Here is a 20,030-nt window from a genome sequence, read left to right as displayed (position 1 = left end):
TTTAAAAACACATTTGTTCCAAGTTTCAATCATAAGATTTCTTTTAAGTTTGTGGAAGATATATTTGAAATTTTAACTTCACAGAAAGGATATTTTTAAAATATATATTTAGATACTTTACTCAAAGGTAATGCTATATTGATGGACTAGTTGTCAAATTAGTATATAGGATTATTTGACATAATTGAGAAGAAATAATTATTGAAGATTTTGTTATATCTTATAAAATTTAATAATTAGTTTATATCTATAACCATATAATACAATCAGCCTAGGTTAATTAGTATGTTACTAACATATTTTTCTTGTTAAATAGATATAATTTACAATAAGTTTAACATTATCTTATTTTTAAAGTACTTAAAATTGTTTAAACTAAATATAAACCGATTAACTTAAGAGTAGTGATAGAAAGAGGGAATTTGGTGAGGAAATTTGGTGCATCACCTTCATTGGTTGGAAAATGTAAAAGTGGGAGGAAAGAGATAAAAAAGAGAAATTATTTAATTTTTTCAGCGAATAAGATTATGCCAAGTCATTCCCTCACCAAATTCCCTCACCTAATCATTTCTCTTAACTTAATATTAAAACTTAAATAGATGAATTTAAAGATATTCATACATTTCATTTATCCAACTAAGTTCAAATTCAACCATTTAGCCTATTTAAATATTCATTTATCTAATCATTTAGATATATACTTGTTAATTACAGAGTTGATATACATAATTAAACAATTATTTTTTTTCTTTTTTCTTTTTATTTATATAAATAATTAGAATAAATAATACTTATAAGTATTTATAAATTAATATATATATATATATATAATACTTATAAACAATTAAATTTCAATTTCAATTTAAAAAATTAGATTTCTTTTTATTTTTATTTATATAAATAATTAGAATATATAATACATATAAATAATATTTAAATTTTAAAAATTAGATTCGTCGTTAAGAATTTTTCGTCAAAATCAGATGGTTATCAGCAAATCAACCGATCTTAATAAATTTATTTTATTTTACGGGATAGATTTTACTCAAACCCTAAAAATATATATTCATTCTCTATGATCTTAATAAAATTATTTTAATTTTTAAATAAATTTAATATTAATTTAATTATAAAAATTTAATTTTTGAAAATTAAATAAAAATATAATTAAACTTTAATACTATTCCGTATAAACAATATAATATCGATACTGTTACAAAACTTTTGATACTAAAGACTACCAACCCACCCACACCACCCTAGACTATCTCTTGTTTAGTTATATGTTAGTTCTTTAGTTTAATTTTCAAAAGAAAATGATAAAAAATGAATAACATTCAAAGATAATAAAAAAAAAATTTAAAATTAAAGAAGAACTAGTATGACACCCCACATTCATAATTCTCCGCTTAAACTCAAAACGTTTCCAGATGAAATAAACCCGTGACATTTTGGTCTCTTAAGTCGACTTAAAAAAATAACAATTGGTTGAAAGTGATGAGAGATTTAGGCTTTGTTCGGTTAGGATTATTTGAATAATCATAACCAAAATATATCATATCATTCTCTCGTTATTCCATTACATCACTCAATTTATTAGGTAAAATATTAAAATACATTTTATTTTAAATTATTATTTTTTATTTATCAATATATATTAACACATTTAAGTATTTAAAAAAAAAATACTTATCTCAAAATTATCAACCATTTAAATAACTGAGTTATTTAAATAACTGAAATCCGAATTAGACCTTAGAGCTTGTTTGATTTATTATTGGAATTCATTTTTTTTATTACTATTATTATTTTTATATTTGAGTGAATAATTTGAATATAGAATAAAGTTGAACCCTTCATTAAATAGATTTTTAGTCAATGGTATGAAAGTTTTTATTTTTATAATTGATTTTCCTCTTCTAACACAACTGCACGGTTCCTTCTTTTGAAGATTATTAAAACACACCGTGGCGGAGTCTATCGTCAAAAGTCGGCGACGGCGATTGTGAAAAAGAAGAAACAGCCATCAGTTATGGCCGAATCAAACACTTCTTTAGAGAGAGAAACAGAACAAGAACAAGAACAACTTACCCGGATATTTCCCCTTTTCCTCTTCTAATTCCAACTATTCACTACCCAATCTCATCAGATCTGTCAATTTTCCACTTCTCCCTTCAATCCCCATACTTTATACTCTTTAATTCTCTTCATTTGAGGTATTCTTTCTCCCAATAACGGAAGATCAACAAAAGGGTCTGTTTCAAGAACAGAACTTCTAGGTATTCTCAATGGCCGACGCTCTCTCGGTGATTCCGCCTGCCGTTCTTCGGAATCTCTCTGATAAGCTATACGAGAAGCGTAAAAATGCGGCGCTTGAGGTGGGTTCTATATCTTTTTTAGTGTTTTTTAGGGTTTTTGGATCTTGATTTTCAGTTCAATGTTGTTTAGGTTGAGGGAATTGTGAAGCAGCTGGCAACGGCTGGAGATCATGATAAGATAACTTCTGTGATTACTTTGCTTGTTAAGGACTTCACCATGTCTCCGCAAGCGAATCATCGGAAGGTAGGTTAGGAGGAGGAGAAGAGGGGTGGAAATGGAATCAGATTTTTATGTGTTTTTTTTTGGGTTTGTTTAATGTTCAGAGTCAACCCTTTATTGTATTCATGTTGAATTTGGCTTTTGATTGGTTTCTTGTTTTACTTTTTAGGGGGGATTGATTGGATTGGCTGCTGCTACAGTTGGTCTGACTGCAGACGCCTCACAGCATCTTGATGTAAGTTATTTGATGCAACAAGTACAGTGAGGAGGCAATGAGCACATATATTGTTAGTTCGACTTTATCTTCTTCTTCTATTGGGTTGCTATTAGTTTTTGTATACAATGCATCACAGATATATGTTCCTTGATAAATCCAGTCCAGATGCCACATCTATATATTATAGTAGATTGTAACTTTGTGCCTTCTTGGAGATGCTAATAATAATAATGTTGAACCACTAATGAAACGAGTAGAGATGCATATCCTGTTTTTGTGCTTAATGAGGGAAAATATTTACTTTCTTATTGGTTAAGGATAATGTTGCAAAGTGATGATAAAGAATGCAGTATATCGAATTAGCTTCTTCCTTACTTGGGTTATATTCTTTTTACGACTCTGGCTTTGTCGTTATGTGGCACTGGAGCTGTAGAAGTGGTTAATACTGCCACAATCATTTCTAAATCTGACCAATTGAGAGTAGTTAAATAAAACCAATCTTGTGAATCATGCTAGCATTCTTTTTTTAGTTGATGCATTCATTCAGCCTTTTCATATATGTTATTGATCTTCCATTCTCGTAATGTACAAAATTGGACAAATGATTTATATGTGATTATGCAAGTGCTTTTTTAATGGAAACTATTTATTCAACATTAAGCCAAATAGAAAAAATATAAGTGCAAGTAATATACTCCATCATTCCCATTTTATGTTCTCATTAACTTTGAAAAGTAAGTCTCATATTTTTTCATCTTTTGGATCATTTCATTCACTATTTAACAACATAATCTCCAATTACCCTTATCTACTTTCTCATCTAAAAATATGTTCTCTCATCAACCCTTATAAGGCTATAACAATCAATCAATCATCATTATAATAATTATTGTTTACTTTCACTCTTTTACTTGTAAGGGGATTGATTCAAAGTAGTTTCATACTTTTGGACAGATGGAGTGTTACTTTTTGGACTTTAAGTTTTATAATGGACCAAATAAGAGGTGAAAAACATTATTTTGTATAAATCCAAACTAACTAAAATGAACAAGCCTTAACGATCGAATTAGTGTTATAACATATTTCAGTGACATGGATTGCTTAAAGCAATTTGATCAGATGAATCTGCACAACATTGTTCAAAAATAAGTTTCTTAAGGTTCTTGCTTGAGGCATATTCTTTGTGGATCTGTGTTGATTTTTATGATGATTGTAGGAGAATTTATTGCATGTAGGTAGGCTTATTGATTTAGTTATATTTCTCTTGAATAATTTTGTTTTTGAAGAACTTTTCTTTGTGCTTAAATGAATTCAAATCTCATTCAAATTTGCTTATTTCTTTTCAACAAGATCTATCATTTGATGGAACTCTGTAGTGTTTCATTGGGAGTTAATTCTTTAGCTATCTCCAGGATGCATGCACGTTTTGCTTTCTAGCGAAAGTGAAATAGGAAAATGCATTATGTCAATGTAAAGTCTTCATGAAGTGCTGTGAGAGTTTGTTATTTAGTTGGGTCTTTTTGTGTTGTAGATCATGTTTCTTGGTGTTTCTAGTTCACACCATTTATATATCCTCAGAGAATTGTGATACGATGAAAGGGTTTAGTTCAAATACAGGAAAGGGGGTAGATATATATACTGACAAGTGACAAGGATAAGGGAGTAATAATGCTATTGGCCAAGGAAAATAATAACACTAAGTTAACTATCTAATTCATTTAGTAGAGCTGATATGAGGTGCTGGATTTTAATTTAGAGTCATCTTCACTTAAGGATGATCACTTAATCTGTTGACCTTTACTTAAAAGTAGAATGACAAAATAAATGTCACAACTTTCTTATACATATTCACTTTTTTATATACTGATTACTTGATTTCCATATAAAAAATTTAACAATTAATTTCAGTTTCATCAAACAACTCCTAATGTTTTTATTTTTTGTTTTTCCGTTTTGTCTTTGTTATTTGAAATTTCAGCAAATTGTTCCACCTGTTCTTGAATCTTTTGCTGACCAAGACAGCCGGGTTCGGTATTATGCATGCGAAGCTTTATACAATATTGCAAAGGTGGGATAAAATGATGATCTATTGTTCCTACAATAACTGCGTTGTTTAAGTCATCTGCCTCTTCCTCCTATGCAGGTTGTTAGAGGAGACTTTATTGTGTTTTTCAACCAAATTTTTGATGCCTTGTGTAAGCTTTCAGCAGATTCAGATGCCAATGTTCAGAGTGCTGCTCACCTTTTAGATAGGCTTGTAAAGGTGAAAGAGGAGTTCATCTTTGTTCAAGTTCATTTGTTCTTATGATAGTTGTGGTCATTGTGAAATTGTTTTCTCATTCTCTTTAAACTATTTGAAACAGGATATTGTTACAGAGAGTGATCAATTCAGGTGCATATCTACTTTGTCTCATGATGGAAAAGAGTGGTCATTACAAGGTCTTTGTAGTCTTGCAATAAATTGACATCTTTGATTCTTGACTTCTCTTACTAGCATTGAAGAATTTATACCGTTGTTGAGGGAGCGGATGAATGTCCTTAATCCTTATGTACGCCAATTTTTGGTGGGTTGGATCACAGTATTGGATAGTGTGCCAGAAATTGATATGCTTGGTTTTCTTCCAGATTTTCTTGATGGTAAATGTTATTAACTTAAAAAAATGGCATCTTTGTGCAAGCTTGGTTTATTTGCTAATAATTACGACACTTTGAGTTTCAGGCTTGTTTAATATGTTAAGTGATTCTAGCCATGAAATACGACAACAGGCTGACTCGGCCCTTTCCGAGTTTCTTCATGAGATCAAGAATTCTCCAGTAAGTATCATGCCTTAATAGATGCATTTGATATTGTAACCATGTTGCTCTTGCTCTCTGTTGATAGTTCTTGATGTGAAACATATATGGTGAGGGGAAAACAGAAAAATTGCTAAGCTTATTTACTAGTTAGGTTAAATTCCTTCATAGGATAGAGATCTAAGTTTATGACTAGTTAAGATAAAACCTAAGATTAATAAGAATTTGAAAGCAAATTACCTACAACTATCTAATCCTAATAAATATCTACCAAAACTAAAGATAAAATGTTCCATTAAGATAATTAGAGTATATTCCTAATAGTAGTACACTAAAGATCTGAAAATTAGAGTTTGCAACATTGTATTCACCTAATTTGTGGCTTATATGCTTATTCACCTGTTCTTTTATATATCTAGGATGCTCCATACTAATAGTGGTGCTGCATGAATTTTTGACCTTATTGATTGCATGAAATAAAAAAAATGGTTTAGGAGAGTGTATAAGAATTGTCCATTTGATTTGTCCTTTTCTGATAAAATAGTGCTCCTGTTGAAGTCTGTAGATTACGGAAGAATGGCTGAAATACTTGTACAAAGGGCTGGCTCTACAGATGAATTTACTCGATTGACTGCCGTTACATGGGTAAGGTCTTTGATGCAATAGTCTTTCTATGAGCACATGTTCTTTAATTGATACTGTATTACTTTTGGCTTTGAGTGTTTTTGATATTCCCGAGAACTCTGGCCTACAACACTTTGTGCATGTGTATGTGCATTTGTTACATATTATAGTTGATTCATACATTTTCAGACTGTTAACAGTAGCTCTGTCAGTAAGAATTCGATCTTCACACGCTAATTATGATCTTTAGCTGTACTATTGAATAGATTGACTCACAATCATTCTTTCTATCCGGTAAATTAACATGTAGAGATTACGTAATCGATTTGATCAAGTGATAATCCTAGTTGTTAAACTAACAGCATTGTTTTCTTCTTGAATTTCATGTGAAATGTATTCATTTCATAGTGCCTCTTGTCTGGTGTAGATAAATGAATTTGTTAAACTTGGCGGAGATCAGCTTCTTCCCTATTATGCTGCTATTTTGGGAGCTATTTTGCCCTGTATATCTGACAAAGAAGAGAAGATACGAGTTGTAAGTTGAAATTTCCTTCTTATTATATCCAGTATAATTTTTTTTCTAGCATTCAATGTTTCTCTACTCACTTTGTTCTTGATGCAATTGCCCAAAAACACTAGTTCATAAACCCTCAGGCTATGTTTTGTTGGACTTGAATTGGAATGGTCTTATTCCAATTTTGTTGTTTGTTTGATAATTTAAACTAAAGAAGTGATATTGGAATTCCAATGCAATTAAAATGTTTAGGATCTTTTAATCTTCAATTCCATCCTTTCCACTTAAGAATTGCAATTCCAAATTATTTTATTTTTTATGTTGGTCCGCCCCGTTAAGATTTGGTCTACCGGGCTATGCATCGGACGAACATAGTTTGAATGCCATTCTGCCTCGTTAGAGTGTAACCGGTCCATTTTGGCTAACCTTTTTTCGAAGTTGCTACGGCACATTAAGATCTCAGTCCCAAACGCCAACGATTGTTTCAAAATCAGTATGACCTGTTAAAGTATTTTATTAATTTTGTGATTTGTATATATTAATATTAATGAAGAAAAAAAGAGATGTAATAAATTAAAAGAAGAAAAAATATTTTTTCTTGTTTTTTTTCCAAACATAGGAATTCAATTCCAGTTCTTATAGAATTAGAAATTCCAATTGAAATGCTAATTCTTCCTACCCAAATCCTTACCGTCTTTTCTTGTTAAACGCCAGGTTGCTCGCGAAACAAATGAAGAACTCAAGCAAATTAAAACAGATCCATCTGGAGGGTTTGATGTAGGTGCCATCCTTTCTGTTGCAAGGAGGTAAGTTCTGCCTGAGGTTGAACTATATAATCTGTTGAGATTTGCATAATCTCAGTCTCTTTTGATACTTAAGGTAGAGTGTCTCAGGAAGAGTAGGCCTGAGAAGCTGTACCTAGAATTATATATTCAGGAGTGAAACTCCAAGAGAGTGCCATAATTCAAGTCAATGCGCTTACCAACTCCATATTGACTTTCAAATCTCTTTTCTGGACATGCTAAGTTATTTCTTTTGAGGGGCAGAAGTGATAGTGTGATTGAAAAATATGAAATAAAATAGAAACATAAAATGTTTAGAAAATAAGGTCTTTTCATTAGTTTTATCATAAATAAAATTATATGTATAACATCATTTAATATTCGTGCCAAAAGATCTTGTAAAGGAAGCAAAAATTAGTCTAGTGATGCTTTCATCTTGAAATGTGGAGCTGATCTGAAATAGCAGATTTTTAGGAGGAATTAGGAACAATTGGTAGTTCCAAGTCTATTGTACGGTAAAATGAAGTCAGATTCTAGTCCTGAAATAGGTTTTCAAGTGTCTACAAACAGTCTCTAAGGTTACTAATTTTCAGTTTTGGAATTTATGTTCTCTAAGATGTATTGTATATATTAATATTAATGAACTGATAGCGCCTGGATTTAAGTGGGTGTTGTTATGCTAGCCTCCTGCAGGAATAAACCCTTGTTGCAAAAAAATAAAATAATATATATATATATATATATATATTAATATTAATGTGAAAAAAAAGAGAAATGTAATAAAATAAAAGAAGAAAAATTAATCTTTTATGTTTTTTCTTTCCAAACAAAGGAATTCAATTCCACTTTTTTATCGTTCAGTACTATTGTTGCTGAATTGTTCAGTGCTATTATTGAAATGCACAGTTAAGTGCTATCATTGAACTTCAGTTTAATTATAAATTATGGTTGTTCTTCTATCAGTCAGTTGGCAAGTACTTGTGAGGGCACTCGCATTGAAGCCTTGCAATGGATGTTAACCCTTTTGAAAAGGCATCGCTCAGAGGTAATGCCATGAAGATATCTTTCTCTTAGGTTAAATAAAACAAAGCTTCATTAGGTGGGTGTAAGTGTTCACTTTATCTCTTGTTACAGGTACTTGCTTTTCTGAATGACATATTCGAGACTCTTCTGAAGGCATTATCAGATCATTCAGATGAGGTATCTTCTTTCCTTTTTCCATTCCCACTTGCTGTGGTTTCACGACTCATGAGATGTTTAGTGACTAAAATTGCATGCATTGCTCTATTTCCGCTGCATATCCTGCCTCACGATAATATGATTGGCCATTGCTTAAAATTGTTGATTATGGGCTAATCCTTATTTCTAATTCTTCATTTAGTAGAGGTTAATATATTAAAGTCTTGGTCATGTACCTGTAACTGATTGGTGCTGGAATCTTTAGTTGTATTAGCAATGAGTGTTACTTAGGCCTTGTTAATCCTAAATAATCCAATGTCCCATCAATATTATACTCATAAATCACATCATGTCCAAAATACTCTCTATTTTCTTTAAAAGAAAATTATTTCTTCATTATATTTTTATACCCTTAATGTCTTTTTACTCGAACAAACCCAATTGATTTATTCATTATATATATTCACCACAAGTTGTCTTCATTTAAGCTTTTTGCTTGTTTTCTTCATTGCCATTTTGTTTGGTCTGGCTGTTCTTCTTTGTTGTTTTCCTTTTTCTTCTCCCTTCTCTGGAATTATCCCTGTGGATAGTCTCCATGTTCCCATTTTTGCTTCTTGTGTACCTCTTTTTAGTTAATGGAATTTTTCACTAGCAAAAGAAAAACCCAAATAACCTGGTTTTACATAACCTACATCAAACGAAGTTATTTGAAACACCCCCAGATCAAACAAGGCCTTGCTAACTTGGGTGCTACATTAGCATGCGTAGCGGATAATGTGATACTTAAGCTTCACATCTATGCAATGTACATTTTGGATGAACCCAATACTTGATGTAACCTGTTCTACCTTTGACCAACACGTGAGGATGTGTCCGGCGGCAATGGATTCTTCTTATGGAGCTTTCGAGTTGGTATAGAATGTGGAATATTTTGATGTCTTACCCAATTTTGAATATTTGAACAATTTTTTAGGTTTGTGTGTCCTTTTAATAATTGACCTAAAACTTGAAAATCTTCTGGAAAATATTGAGCCTATTTGGAAACTAGTATTTTGTCGCAATGACAATCCCATTGAAAGTCGCCAAAGTTAAAATTGAAAGTGTTTTTTTCTTTATTTGGTATAAGGTTATTTTTTTGGATCATGATCCATATGATAATGTGATTTGTTTTGTTTCATTTGTCATACAAATTATTTTCAAGATGATAATCCAACTTACAGTGTAGTTTTTTGTTTCATTTGGCATAGAGATATTTATCTGGATCATGATCAGATTATTTTTTAGATCATGATCCAAATTGTTGTCTAGATTGTGATTTTTTTGCAAACATTAAATATGTAGATTTTTCTGGATCATTATCAACATGAAAAGAATTGAAAACATCCGACTACACAAGTCTTGTTGAGAGAGATATGCTTAACTAGCAATCTTTCCATGGAGACAGTAATTCAATAAAGGAGATTTCTGTACAATTGTTTTTGCCAATAGACTTCAGTTTTTTACTTTCTGGCATTTCATTTCATTGTCTAATATATTTTTTCTGTAGGCTTCAATCACCTTAGTATCCAACTATTTATACAGAAATTTATTTCTTCCTAACTATGCTATAAATTTCATTTCTTTTACCTCCAAAGGTTGTGCTACTGGTGCTTGAGGTGCATGCATGTATAGCCCAAGATGAATCAAACTTCCGCCAGCTTGTAGTTTTCTTGGTTCATAACTTCAGAGTTGATACTACTCTTCTTGAAAAGTGAGCCACTACCTGTTTATGCATTTTAAAATGAATTTTTCTATACTCATTGAATAGATTGTGGTACCAGCGTTAAGAAGAAATTGCATTTTTATTGTAGGCGTGGGGCTTTAATAATCCGCAGACTTTGTGTACTTTTAGAGGCTGAAAAAGTATACAGGGAATTGTCAAAAATACTTGAGGGACAAGCAGATTTGGACTTTGCATCAATTATGGTCCAGGTTTGATTATCTGCATGAAACAGATACAAGAGACTAAACTAGAGCTTTGTTTGATAATACAACTTATCATTTTATTCTAAATTACTAAGTGCTTATTTGAATTAAATTCATTTCATAACTGTTATTTCAAATCAACTTATTATTTAGATTCAGCTAAAAAATTAAGCTAAATAGTTATTACTTAATTTTGTAAGCTATGGAGACCTTAACTCGGTAATTGAGGAAGAGCGTTAAAAAGGCAATTTTTTAACCCCCTTGTAAATTACTCAAATTACTTCATTATAAGGGGTAAAATAGTCTTTAAGAACTTTCCTGACATTAGTTCCACATACTTAAAATTTAGACACTTTCATTTGGTTTATTCAGCATTTATTTTTCAGAATATAACTCATTCGGTACTTAAAAATCACTATTCAGCATTATTATGCACTTGATATTCAGTATAAAATGTCACTCTAGATTTTCTTGAGAGTTTTGCAAATCTCAAAACAGGAAGATTGTTGTTATTTTTAATTGTTCCCGTGTCTTTTCTGTTCAGGCTTTGAACTTGATTCTACTTACATCATCAGAGTTGTCTAAGATCCGTAATCTTCTTAAACAATCATTGGTCAACCCTGCTGGCAAGGACTTGTATCTTTCTTTATATGCCTCATGGTGCCATTCTCCAATAGCAATTATAAGTTTATGCTTATTAGCTCAGGTAAGAAAGTTGTAGACTTTGTTTTTGAGAATTTTATGCTGTTAACATTTTTTTTCCTGAATTTTATACTATGATGAGACGGATTTTTTAAACTTATGTAATTCAATATAAAAAAATGGGACAGGCTTACCAGCATGCAAGTTCCATCATTCAGTCCCTGGTTGAGGAGGATGTTAACATCAAGTTTTTGGTTCAGTTGGACAAATTAGTTCACTTATTGGAGACTCCGGCTTTTGCTTATCTTAGATTGCAGGTTTTCTTCTAGACATCTCTTTTCTTCTAGACATCTCTTATTTGAACCTTTAAACGCCTCTAGCCTATGATTTTAGCGTCCAATTATCATGAAATTTAGATAGCTTGTAGATCTCTTCAGGAAGAATTTTTGAGCCCTCTGCTAATCCCCAAAGAGAAATTATACTATGTTAAAACTACTAGTTTCCAAATAAGATCTGAAAGTGTTTCCAAATAAGCCCACTATAAGGGCTTCCTTGTTGTGCTCGAAAGTCCGACTCGATTTCAAAGAGCAAAAAGTCAGACTGAAATATCAAAATACTCTCTATTTTAAGAAAGTATATATATTTTGTCACAACCACTTTTGAAAATTGTCATAGTAAATGTGATAGTGATTTTGTTGCATTTGGTAAAGGCTTCCTTGTTGTGCTCGACTCAATTTCAAATAGCAAAAGGTCAATCATTTACTGAAATACCAAACTATAGAAAACTGTATATAATTTGTCACAATCACTTTTGAAAATTGCCAAATAAAAAGTGATAGAGATTTTGTTGTATTTGGTATGAAAAGTGTGAAAAAGTGACTTTGACAAAAGAAATTGAGATATGCTACAAACAAATAAGAAATTGATGACTTTTTTGCCAAACAGATTTCTTTTGAATTTTTGGCGAAGTAAAAAAATCTTATACCGAAAAGGGCATGTCTTCTTACCCAATAACCTGATCTTTTATAACCTACATCAAACAAGGTTATTTGGAAATAACCACTTAGTTATTCAAATAACCCCAGATCAAGCAAGGCCATAGAGTTGCATCTTGATATACTATACTAGCCCCACCAAAATGATGAAAAGATCAAATAATTTGTTTTTATGTCAATATCTTGTGTTTTTAAATGACATTTTCAATGGCAGCTGCTTGAACCTGGAAGATACGTGTGGCTATTAAAGGCCTTGTATGGTTTGCTCATGTTACTTCCCCAGGTGAGTGCATTATTATTTGTTTTGAATTGTTTGCAGAGTCTTGGGAGAATTGTCTTTAAATTATTATTATTGTTATTGTTTTTATAAACTTGCATTGCAGCAAAGTAAAGCTTTCAAAATATTGAGAACTCGATTAAAGACTGTCCCTTCGTACTCATTCAATGACGAGCAATTCATCAAGCGGACTTCTTCATCGGGGAACTCATATTCACAATACCATGGATCTCGGGGTGGTATATATGAAGATGGTGACATTGAAGAAAAACCACAAACTTTGCAGAATGAATTAAACTTTTCTTCCATGTTAAAACAGTTTCAGCAAATGCAACTGCAGCATCGAAGTGTCTCAATGAAACAATCAATTAACCAAAGTTCTTCTTCTTCATCAACAATACAGGTGTGATTAATTTATGATTAAACTGTTAGGTCTTGCATCAATCAAACAAGCTCTAAATGTGCAGGATGATGTGCATCAAAGAGAAGATGAGAGAATAAATGTGACAGGTCCAGCAGGAGCACCCGAGATAAGTAGGCCTCCTTCAAGAACATCGTTCAGAGGATTCTGAATCAACCATCGATTGTGGGCTGCTCTCGATCAAGAAGAAGAGGGTATTATGTCGTTGTAAATTGTATATCGTGGGTTAGCATTATTAATATGTTCTCATTACAAGAGGGAAATCCATATTATTATTATTATTATTCTTTTTTCATATGCATGTCAAAGAGGAAGTGTGGGCTGTTTTGTCTGTCATATGGTTGTTCTATATTTTTATTGAAAATCATATGAGGCAACAGCTTTAGTTTGTTTGTATTCAATCTTCTGGTAAAAAAAAATGCTCTCTTTATTCTACTATATTGATTACTGATAGTTAGGCAAATCTAGATGATATTTAGATTTAAACAAGTTCACCTCATCCCATGCCTATTCATCCTTTGCTTTTGATCTTTTCTCTTTTCATATTCAACTGAGTTTATTATTTATTAGGTTAAACTGAATGGAAGAAATTTCTCTGGATAGTGGAGGGGAAAGGAAAAAACTCTTAAACTGAAGTATTTAAGAGTTGCTGAGTTATTTTCACACGATCTGCTTTTCTAGGCTCGTTTTCTTTAAGAATTTTGATATATTTGGTTGGTATGATTGAAGGCGATTCCGAATAACTGAATGGAGTTCTCAGTTCTCACACATACAATGTTTGGTTGATTGTTTTATATTTCATTCAAGGGTTGTTATTTGAGGCGTCCAAACTACAAAGGATCAATGGAATAAAACTAGTCTTTGATGTCAAGCTTATGAACATGAACAACCCAACTATCAGAAATTATATTGTCATTACAAAAGCTTAAAAGAGTTTATTTTTTCGGAAAAATAGACTAAATGGCCTTAAAGATTAGGCAATTTGACCCCCTTATAAAAAAAACGCTGGTGACACTTTTATATTTTTTTGACGAAATTGTTCATGTTGCGAGATGTCAACCGGCATTCGCGAGATAATTTTTTTTCGTCTCGCGAATGTCGGGTGCGTCTCGCGAATGTCGGTTGCGTCTCGCAACATGGACGTTTTTGTCAAAAGTTTCTTTTTTTTAAGCTCAGACACTTTTTGCAATTAAGGGTATTTTCAGTCTCATCAAATTTCTCATTTTCTCTAGTAAAATAAATTACTAACAAAAATTAAGGGCTGGAATATTCTTAATTTGCTTTCCTTAATAATATTTTCATTTTTTCACCTTACTTTTGAGGGAGATTATAGAAGGATTTCTGAATTATAAAAAAAATTTAGAAAAAAGAAATCCGATCTCTCGACAAAAGGAACATGATAATATGATTATTATCAAGACTTAGAATAAATCAGATGGCTCAATTTCTCAATTTTTCTGATTACAAATTCAAGGTCAAAAAGATTAGAAAAATTCTTATCTGATTAGAACATCACCCTATTAAGGCGAAAGTTGCGGGTTAGAGCCCTGTCAGTCTCCACTAATCCAATGGATCTGAAAGGATAAAGGAAAAATGTTTATTCATGATTTTCCTAGTAGGAGTGTTCTTCAAAGGTAGTGGTTAATGAGTATGCAAGTATTTGGTGCAACACAAAATCTATAGGCTAATGAGTAATTTCATTAAGATGTGTAACATGCATAGCATTGAAGGGAAATAATGTTTGTTTTGAAAAGACACCGCCAAGTATATAAATGAGACCTAACAACACCTTACAAAGTATAAATGCACAAAAAATAGAATAAAATAAAAAAAAATACTTGTTTCAGTATTCAAAAATAGTTGAATACAACTAAGATATAAATCATTTTGTTTTTTCAATCAAACTAATGTTAACTCCTGGAAAATTCTCCCTATTTAACCCTCACTCTTTACAAAGTAACAAATTAAGATAAGTGTTATAAATTTATCCCAATTCATACTTTTTAAATGACAAGGATTAACAAAAAAATCCAAACTTGATTATCATTTCTTCCCATTGCTGAATCTTGAATGTATTCCAGATTTCATAGATAGCAATTGAAGAAATGCATATATGAAGAATAAGAGATGCAATGACCAAGGTCTTAGCAGCTCTAAACTTTAAAACATAGCTTAAATATCACATTCCTTGTAGCATTCATTCATATAACAAAGATACTATGCACATTCAAATAAAAAATTGTCAACAATGTTTTTTAAAAGTAAAATTATAAACCAAGAAAACAAAAAAGTGAAAATCAAAACTTGAAAGTGAACAATGTAGACTTTAATGTGATATCATTGACAAATCTAAATCGGGTAAGGAGGATAAACACAACGAGAAATATGCTCAGTGCCGAGACTTCTCAAGTTGATTCGTTGATTCAGAGTCGGTGAAAGATGATGAATTAACTTCCGTGGAGCATAACTGAGATAAGATGATGGTTGATAAATTTGGTTTGGAAATTCAACGTTATTCTTGATATTCGAGAACTTATTTATTATGACCGTCATCCTTGATGTTACCATGCCTGATAACGACGCTTTTCTAGTCCCATTTCTCTTGATTTTCCAACTACATGTAAAAACAAATGAAACAAATGAAACAAATAAGTATTTTAGAAATACATAGTTTTAAACTACTAAATTAACGAATCCAGTCAAAACATGTGCTTTGCTACAACTTATCTTCTTCACATTTAAGAACATATACCTGTTTTTCTTTGGTTTTCACAGCTAATCAGAGCCGCTAGCTATATGGTGGATCGCAATGTTAACAAATTGATGCTTTTGGACGTCTATAATTGCATCTCAGGCACACCACATTTCTTCTGAAGTTGAGGTAGCTACACCTAGAAGAAGAAGAAAAATATCCGAATCAAAATATGTTCTTAGTAAAGAAAAAGAATAAATATAAGTGGAAGTCATGATTGTGGGGTGTCATGCTAGCTTCCTACGTTTTATAAAAAAAATAAAGATAAAAAATAGAATATTGATTCAATTAACCGTACAATCTAAATCAACATAGAAAAAATACAAGATTTAACAAAATTCGACTAATTGATTCAATTATCGAACAATCAAACACAATTGAGAAAGAAAAAGAAAGAACACACAAAAGTTAGCAATTTTCGTCCATGCCTAAGTTTTCAGGAGTGTGGGGGTGTATTAATCTCGGGATTATAAATCCATACATTACAATGGAATTAATAGAGAAGTATGTCATAGCACAATGACTAAACTATGCATGCTCAAACCCCCTAATTACAAACTCTAATTATCGTGTAAATATTAGCCACATACACAACAAAGACAATAAACCCAATCAAAACATGTGCAGTCAATTAAAATACTCACAAATCACAGTGTAATTCAAAAAAGTAAAAAAGAAAAAAATACTCACGAATCACATTCCCATTCCCCAGCTCCAAGTTGGCGTCCAGATAGCCTTTCATTACAATGCCAACACATCATATTCTTTGCAAAATTGAAGGAATTGCATCTGTGTAGAAATTGCATTTTGCAAATCATGAATAATAGAGACCCATATGGGTTTGTAATGAAAGTAACTAGGGATAGACAATAAGATCCCTAATCCAGTCCTGTTCTCAAGAAATCCCATCCGTTTATCTTATGGTTGTTACAAATAACATTATACAACATGCATACAAAGAACAATTACCCTTCGCATTTCCAGTCTCCCTTCTTCAGTGACGTATGATTGGATGTCTTCACGCAGCCTGCTAAAGGGTACGAGGGACAGTTATTAAGAAGTCACACATCCATAATAAAGAAAGAAGTCTGTAATGACCTGTGTTTTGTTTTGCTTGATAAGTTTTGTTTTCAGGAGCATTCTCATGGCCATAAGCTGGCTCTAAGTGAACAGAGTCTTGTTGTATAAAAGAAGTCATTAATTTATTTTGATTTACTTCATCAGAACTATACTTATAATGTTCCACCATTTCGCTCATCAACTTTCTCACAGATTGCTCAACTTTTGGGTTAGAAATGTCACCATTTCCATAAGCGAATAACAACCGCATGATATCCAAAGTATGTGCACCTTCCTCTTTCTCCTCCTCAGTTACATTCACATAAGCCCTATCACATTTCCCTCTCAAAACGCATGATCTGCAAACCTGTGACAAATTTCTTTATTTGAACAATTACCACAAGAAGTTCTGGTAATAGTAACAGCGGTTAATATCATCATTAAGAATAGAAGTTCATTTTGCTGCCCGAAGATACATCAAATGCTGATTTGCTTCATCAACTTGTGTTAGCTCGTTTTATTTCTTCTACTTTTTAAAATAGCTCAAATTACTTCATGGCATCAGTTCTTTGTTAACTTTGTTAAGTTCATTTCTATACAATTTATGTGCTTTTTAATCTCAATGCTTAATTATAATGTATATCAAGACCCTAACGAAGTAAACCAAAAATTGAAGATATAAAGTAATTTGGGTCATTTTTAACAGTTGAGGAAGCCCAACGAGAAACTAAACAAACATTCAATACAAGTTCAGGCAAAATAAGCTTCTTCCCTATCATTAATGTTAGTAGAGGAAGAGAGCTAAATAGTAGTTGTGTTGTATTATGAGGGGAATTATGTTGAATATGAAATGATTCATATTTGGTTTCCTCATTTACAAGACTTAAACTCATTTTCTTTTCTTTTTTCCATCTTCTTGACGACGATATGATTAATTTCACATCAGCTGATGATGAACTATTCCGATTCCAAAACAGGAATTCCAAATAGGTAGAATGAATCACAAGTGCAAAAATAGATAGGTGCCAGGAAGATAGTTCTGATAGCACTATAACAAACCTAGATTAGAGAGTGACATAAGCCTTTATGAAGAGAAAACTAATACCAACCATTTCATATTCAACAATAATTGCCTTCCTCTACTATATAATTATGTGTAAATTCCTTCCACTACTAACCTTATGAATAGTTATCAAAATTACCACTTTGTAAGTAAATTTTACATGCAAGATCCTGCTGTATCTAAAAAAGAGAAAAAGTTGATAAAATGAAGCTTGTGATCAACGTACATTTCTTTCATCAATTCCCACATAAGCTCTAAGACGCTTTCCAGAATTGACAACTTTTCTTTTAGTGCTCCAACACCCAGACTCAACTAGGACTTCCATGTCTTTCCTTGAGAAGTACCTGAAATCAGTAACAAGAATAGATGATATATATTTTAAAGACTTTGCTTCTCCTCCTGAGGGTGCCAATGAACTGATTGATAACCATGTTTAAGAAAAAAAAGGTAATATTTGTTCTTCCGCTAGTACTTCTTTAACAGACATATATAGTGGTTGAGATGAGGTAGTCAGCTTCTTAGTAAACTAATATGCAGGTCCAATCAAAGTTGAAATTAAACTTGAAGAATGTAAATGTTCTTTTTCTTTACTTGTCTCGATTTCTTCTAATCCATCCTCAAATTTACTCAAGCCTCAGTTTGTAGCTTAGTGAAATATCATGCCATGGTTAGAATCAGATCCTGCACCATCTTTTTATTTACTTCTTGATAAACAATACCCTAAAAATGTTACAGTAAAAAAGTGTCTTTGGAAGAATAAGAAGAAATGAAGTGTGGAGGGTTATTAGAAGATATTGTGATGTTAATAGGAGATTGTTAAAAGCTAATTAAAGTCTAGAAAGAAATGCAGGGTACACATTCGGTGTCTAGAATTAAAGGAGAACTAGCATGACACCCACCGCCACCATGACACTGCTTAAACTCAAAGCACATGGAATCGAACTCGTGACCATTTGCTCTCTTAAGGAAATCTAGGAGGAACCTTTCTAATGCCAACAAGACGAATCACTGAATTTGATGGAGCATTTCTTATTCGATTTGAATAGTTTTTCATGTTGGGTATCGCATACCCTTTGTTTAATTTTATCATGGCCACATTCTTCCTTCTAAAACAAATAGTAATCAGCATCAAAAACTCAAAATCCAAGAAAATTTTCATTAGAGAAATTCAGGTATAAATCTAAGGATCATCTAAGAAGAGTAATTTGGGTTTACTTGCATTTGCAGTTAACCAATTCTGTAAAAGGAGTAGACAAAAATATGTGAACTAAGAAGTTAAACTCAAATAATATTATCAAACAGGTGATGGGCACAACTTATTTCACAATATACCTAATAAGATGTGATTGTTTTCGCGCGAAAGTAGAGCAAGCAGTTCGAATCATGTTCAATTTCTGGGCGTTCAATCCACCTTCTACGGAGGAATTACTTCCAGCTGCTTCGAGATACCCATTCTTTAGCAAAGTTCGCATTAGTTCAACCCATTCTGGCCATGAATGCCTAATAGTAATTGCAGAGAACTTCATTAAAGCTTTGAAATTTTGACTGTCCTTTTCTCCACCGTATGACCCCCGTCGGTGAAATCCGTCGGTTACTCAATCCTGGTAATTAGGATATCCCAACGGGTACTTCAAATGTAGGAAATTCTAATTATTCTAATACTCATCCTAAGATAATTTTAATATTTATACATATACAAGACCTATTTAATGTAAGAATCGGGTATGAGTATGGGTATGGGTTAGGGGTCGGTTATCGAATACCCATTTCTTAACTTGACGGGTACTTCAATTTTATCTCATATTCCGATCTCGAACTCGATTTGAATTATTTTCTCAATTTGTCTCTGTTCTATCATTTGAATATATCTAGATTCTGAACATTGTACTATTCATTTGGTGACTCTTAATGCTTCAAACATTTTAACTCACGTTAAATATTAGAGCAGGTCGGATGATATAGGTTTAGTCCACCTCGAATCTTTTTTTTTAATATAATTTAATATTTATTTATTTGATTATTAAAAAAATATGGTAAAACTCATTTTTATACGCTCGTTTTATTCAGAATTTTATAATAACATTTTAAGCGTATCTTAATTTTTTTTCAAGCTTACTCTAACCCTAAATCTTGGATCCGTCCTGAATTAGAGTAACCAAATATTTGGGTTCTATTAAAAATCTTAAATTGAAGTAAGATTATTTTAAAT

General features: G+C 31.8%; 2 protein-coding genes across 3 annotated transcripts; one reads left to right on the top strand and one right to left on the bottom strand.

Annotated features, from left to right (window-relative positions):
• Positions 1-1,916: 1,916 nt before the first annotated feature.
• LOC124911337 (protein VAC14 homolog) lies at positions 1,917-13,385 on the top strand. The gene is made up of 20 exons (XM_047451806.1): positions 1,917-2,378; positions 2,449-2,562; positions 2,708-2,773; positions 4,734-4,823; positions 4,899-5,018; positions 5,119-5,147; positions 5,250-5,392; positions 5,475-5,569; positions 6,107-6,193; positions 6,600-6,707; positions 7,401-7,492; positions 8,432-8,513; positions 8,603-8,668; positions 10,282-10,397; positions 10,498-10,618; positions 11,157-11,318; positions 11,443-11,571; positions 12,464-12,532; positions 12,633-12,929; positions 12,994-13,385. The coding sequence occupies exons 1-20, from the start codon at positions 2,289-2,291 to the stop codon at positions 13,096-13,098; spliced, it is 2,181 nt and encodes a 726-aa protein (XP_047307762.1). The 5' UTR covers positions 1,917-2,288; the 3' UTR covers positions 13,099-13,385.
• Positions 13,386-15,681: 2,296 nt separating this feature from the next.
• Positions 15,682-19,433, bottom strand: LOC124912021 (zinc finger protein VAR3, chloroplastic-like). 2 transcript variants are annotated; one of them, XM_047452575.1, is made up of 7 exons: positions 19,154-19,433; positions 18,048-18,165; positions 16,861-17,125; positions 16,798-16,809; positions 16,669-16,726; positions 16,390-16,488; positions 15,682-15,838 (listed from the first exon to the last, which is right to left on the bottom strand). In XM_047452575.1, the coding sequence occupies exons 1-7, from the start codon at positions 19,345-19,347 to the stop codon at positions 15,760-15,762; spliced, it is 825 nt and encodes a 274-aa protein (XP_047308531.1). In that variant the 5' UTR covers positions 19,348-19,433; the 3' UTR covers positions 15,682-15,759. The 2 variants fall into 2 exon arrangements, with proteins under 2 accessions (XP_047308531.1, XP_047308530.1); XM_047452574.1 differs by having other exon boundaries at positions 16,798-17,125.
• Positions 19,434-20,030: the final 597 nt, after the last annotated feature.

Source organism: Impatiens glandulifera, chromosome 8, assembly GCF_907164915.1.
Source record: "Impatiens glandulifera chromosome 8, dImpGla2.1, whole genome shotgun sequence".
NCBI classification, from domain to species: Eukaryota; Viridiplantae; Streptophyta; class Magnoliopsida; order Ericales; family Balsaminaceae; genus Impatiens; species Impatiens glandulifera.
This window is presented reverse-complemented; position numbering and strand designations above follow the sequence as displayed.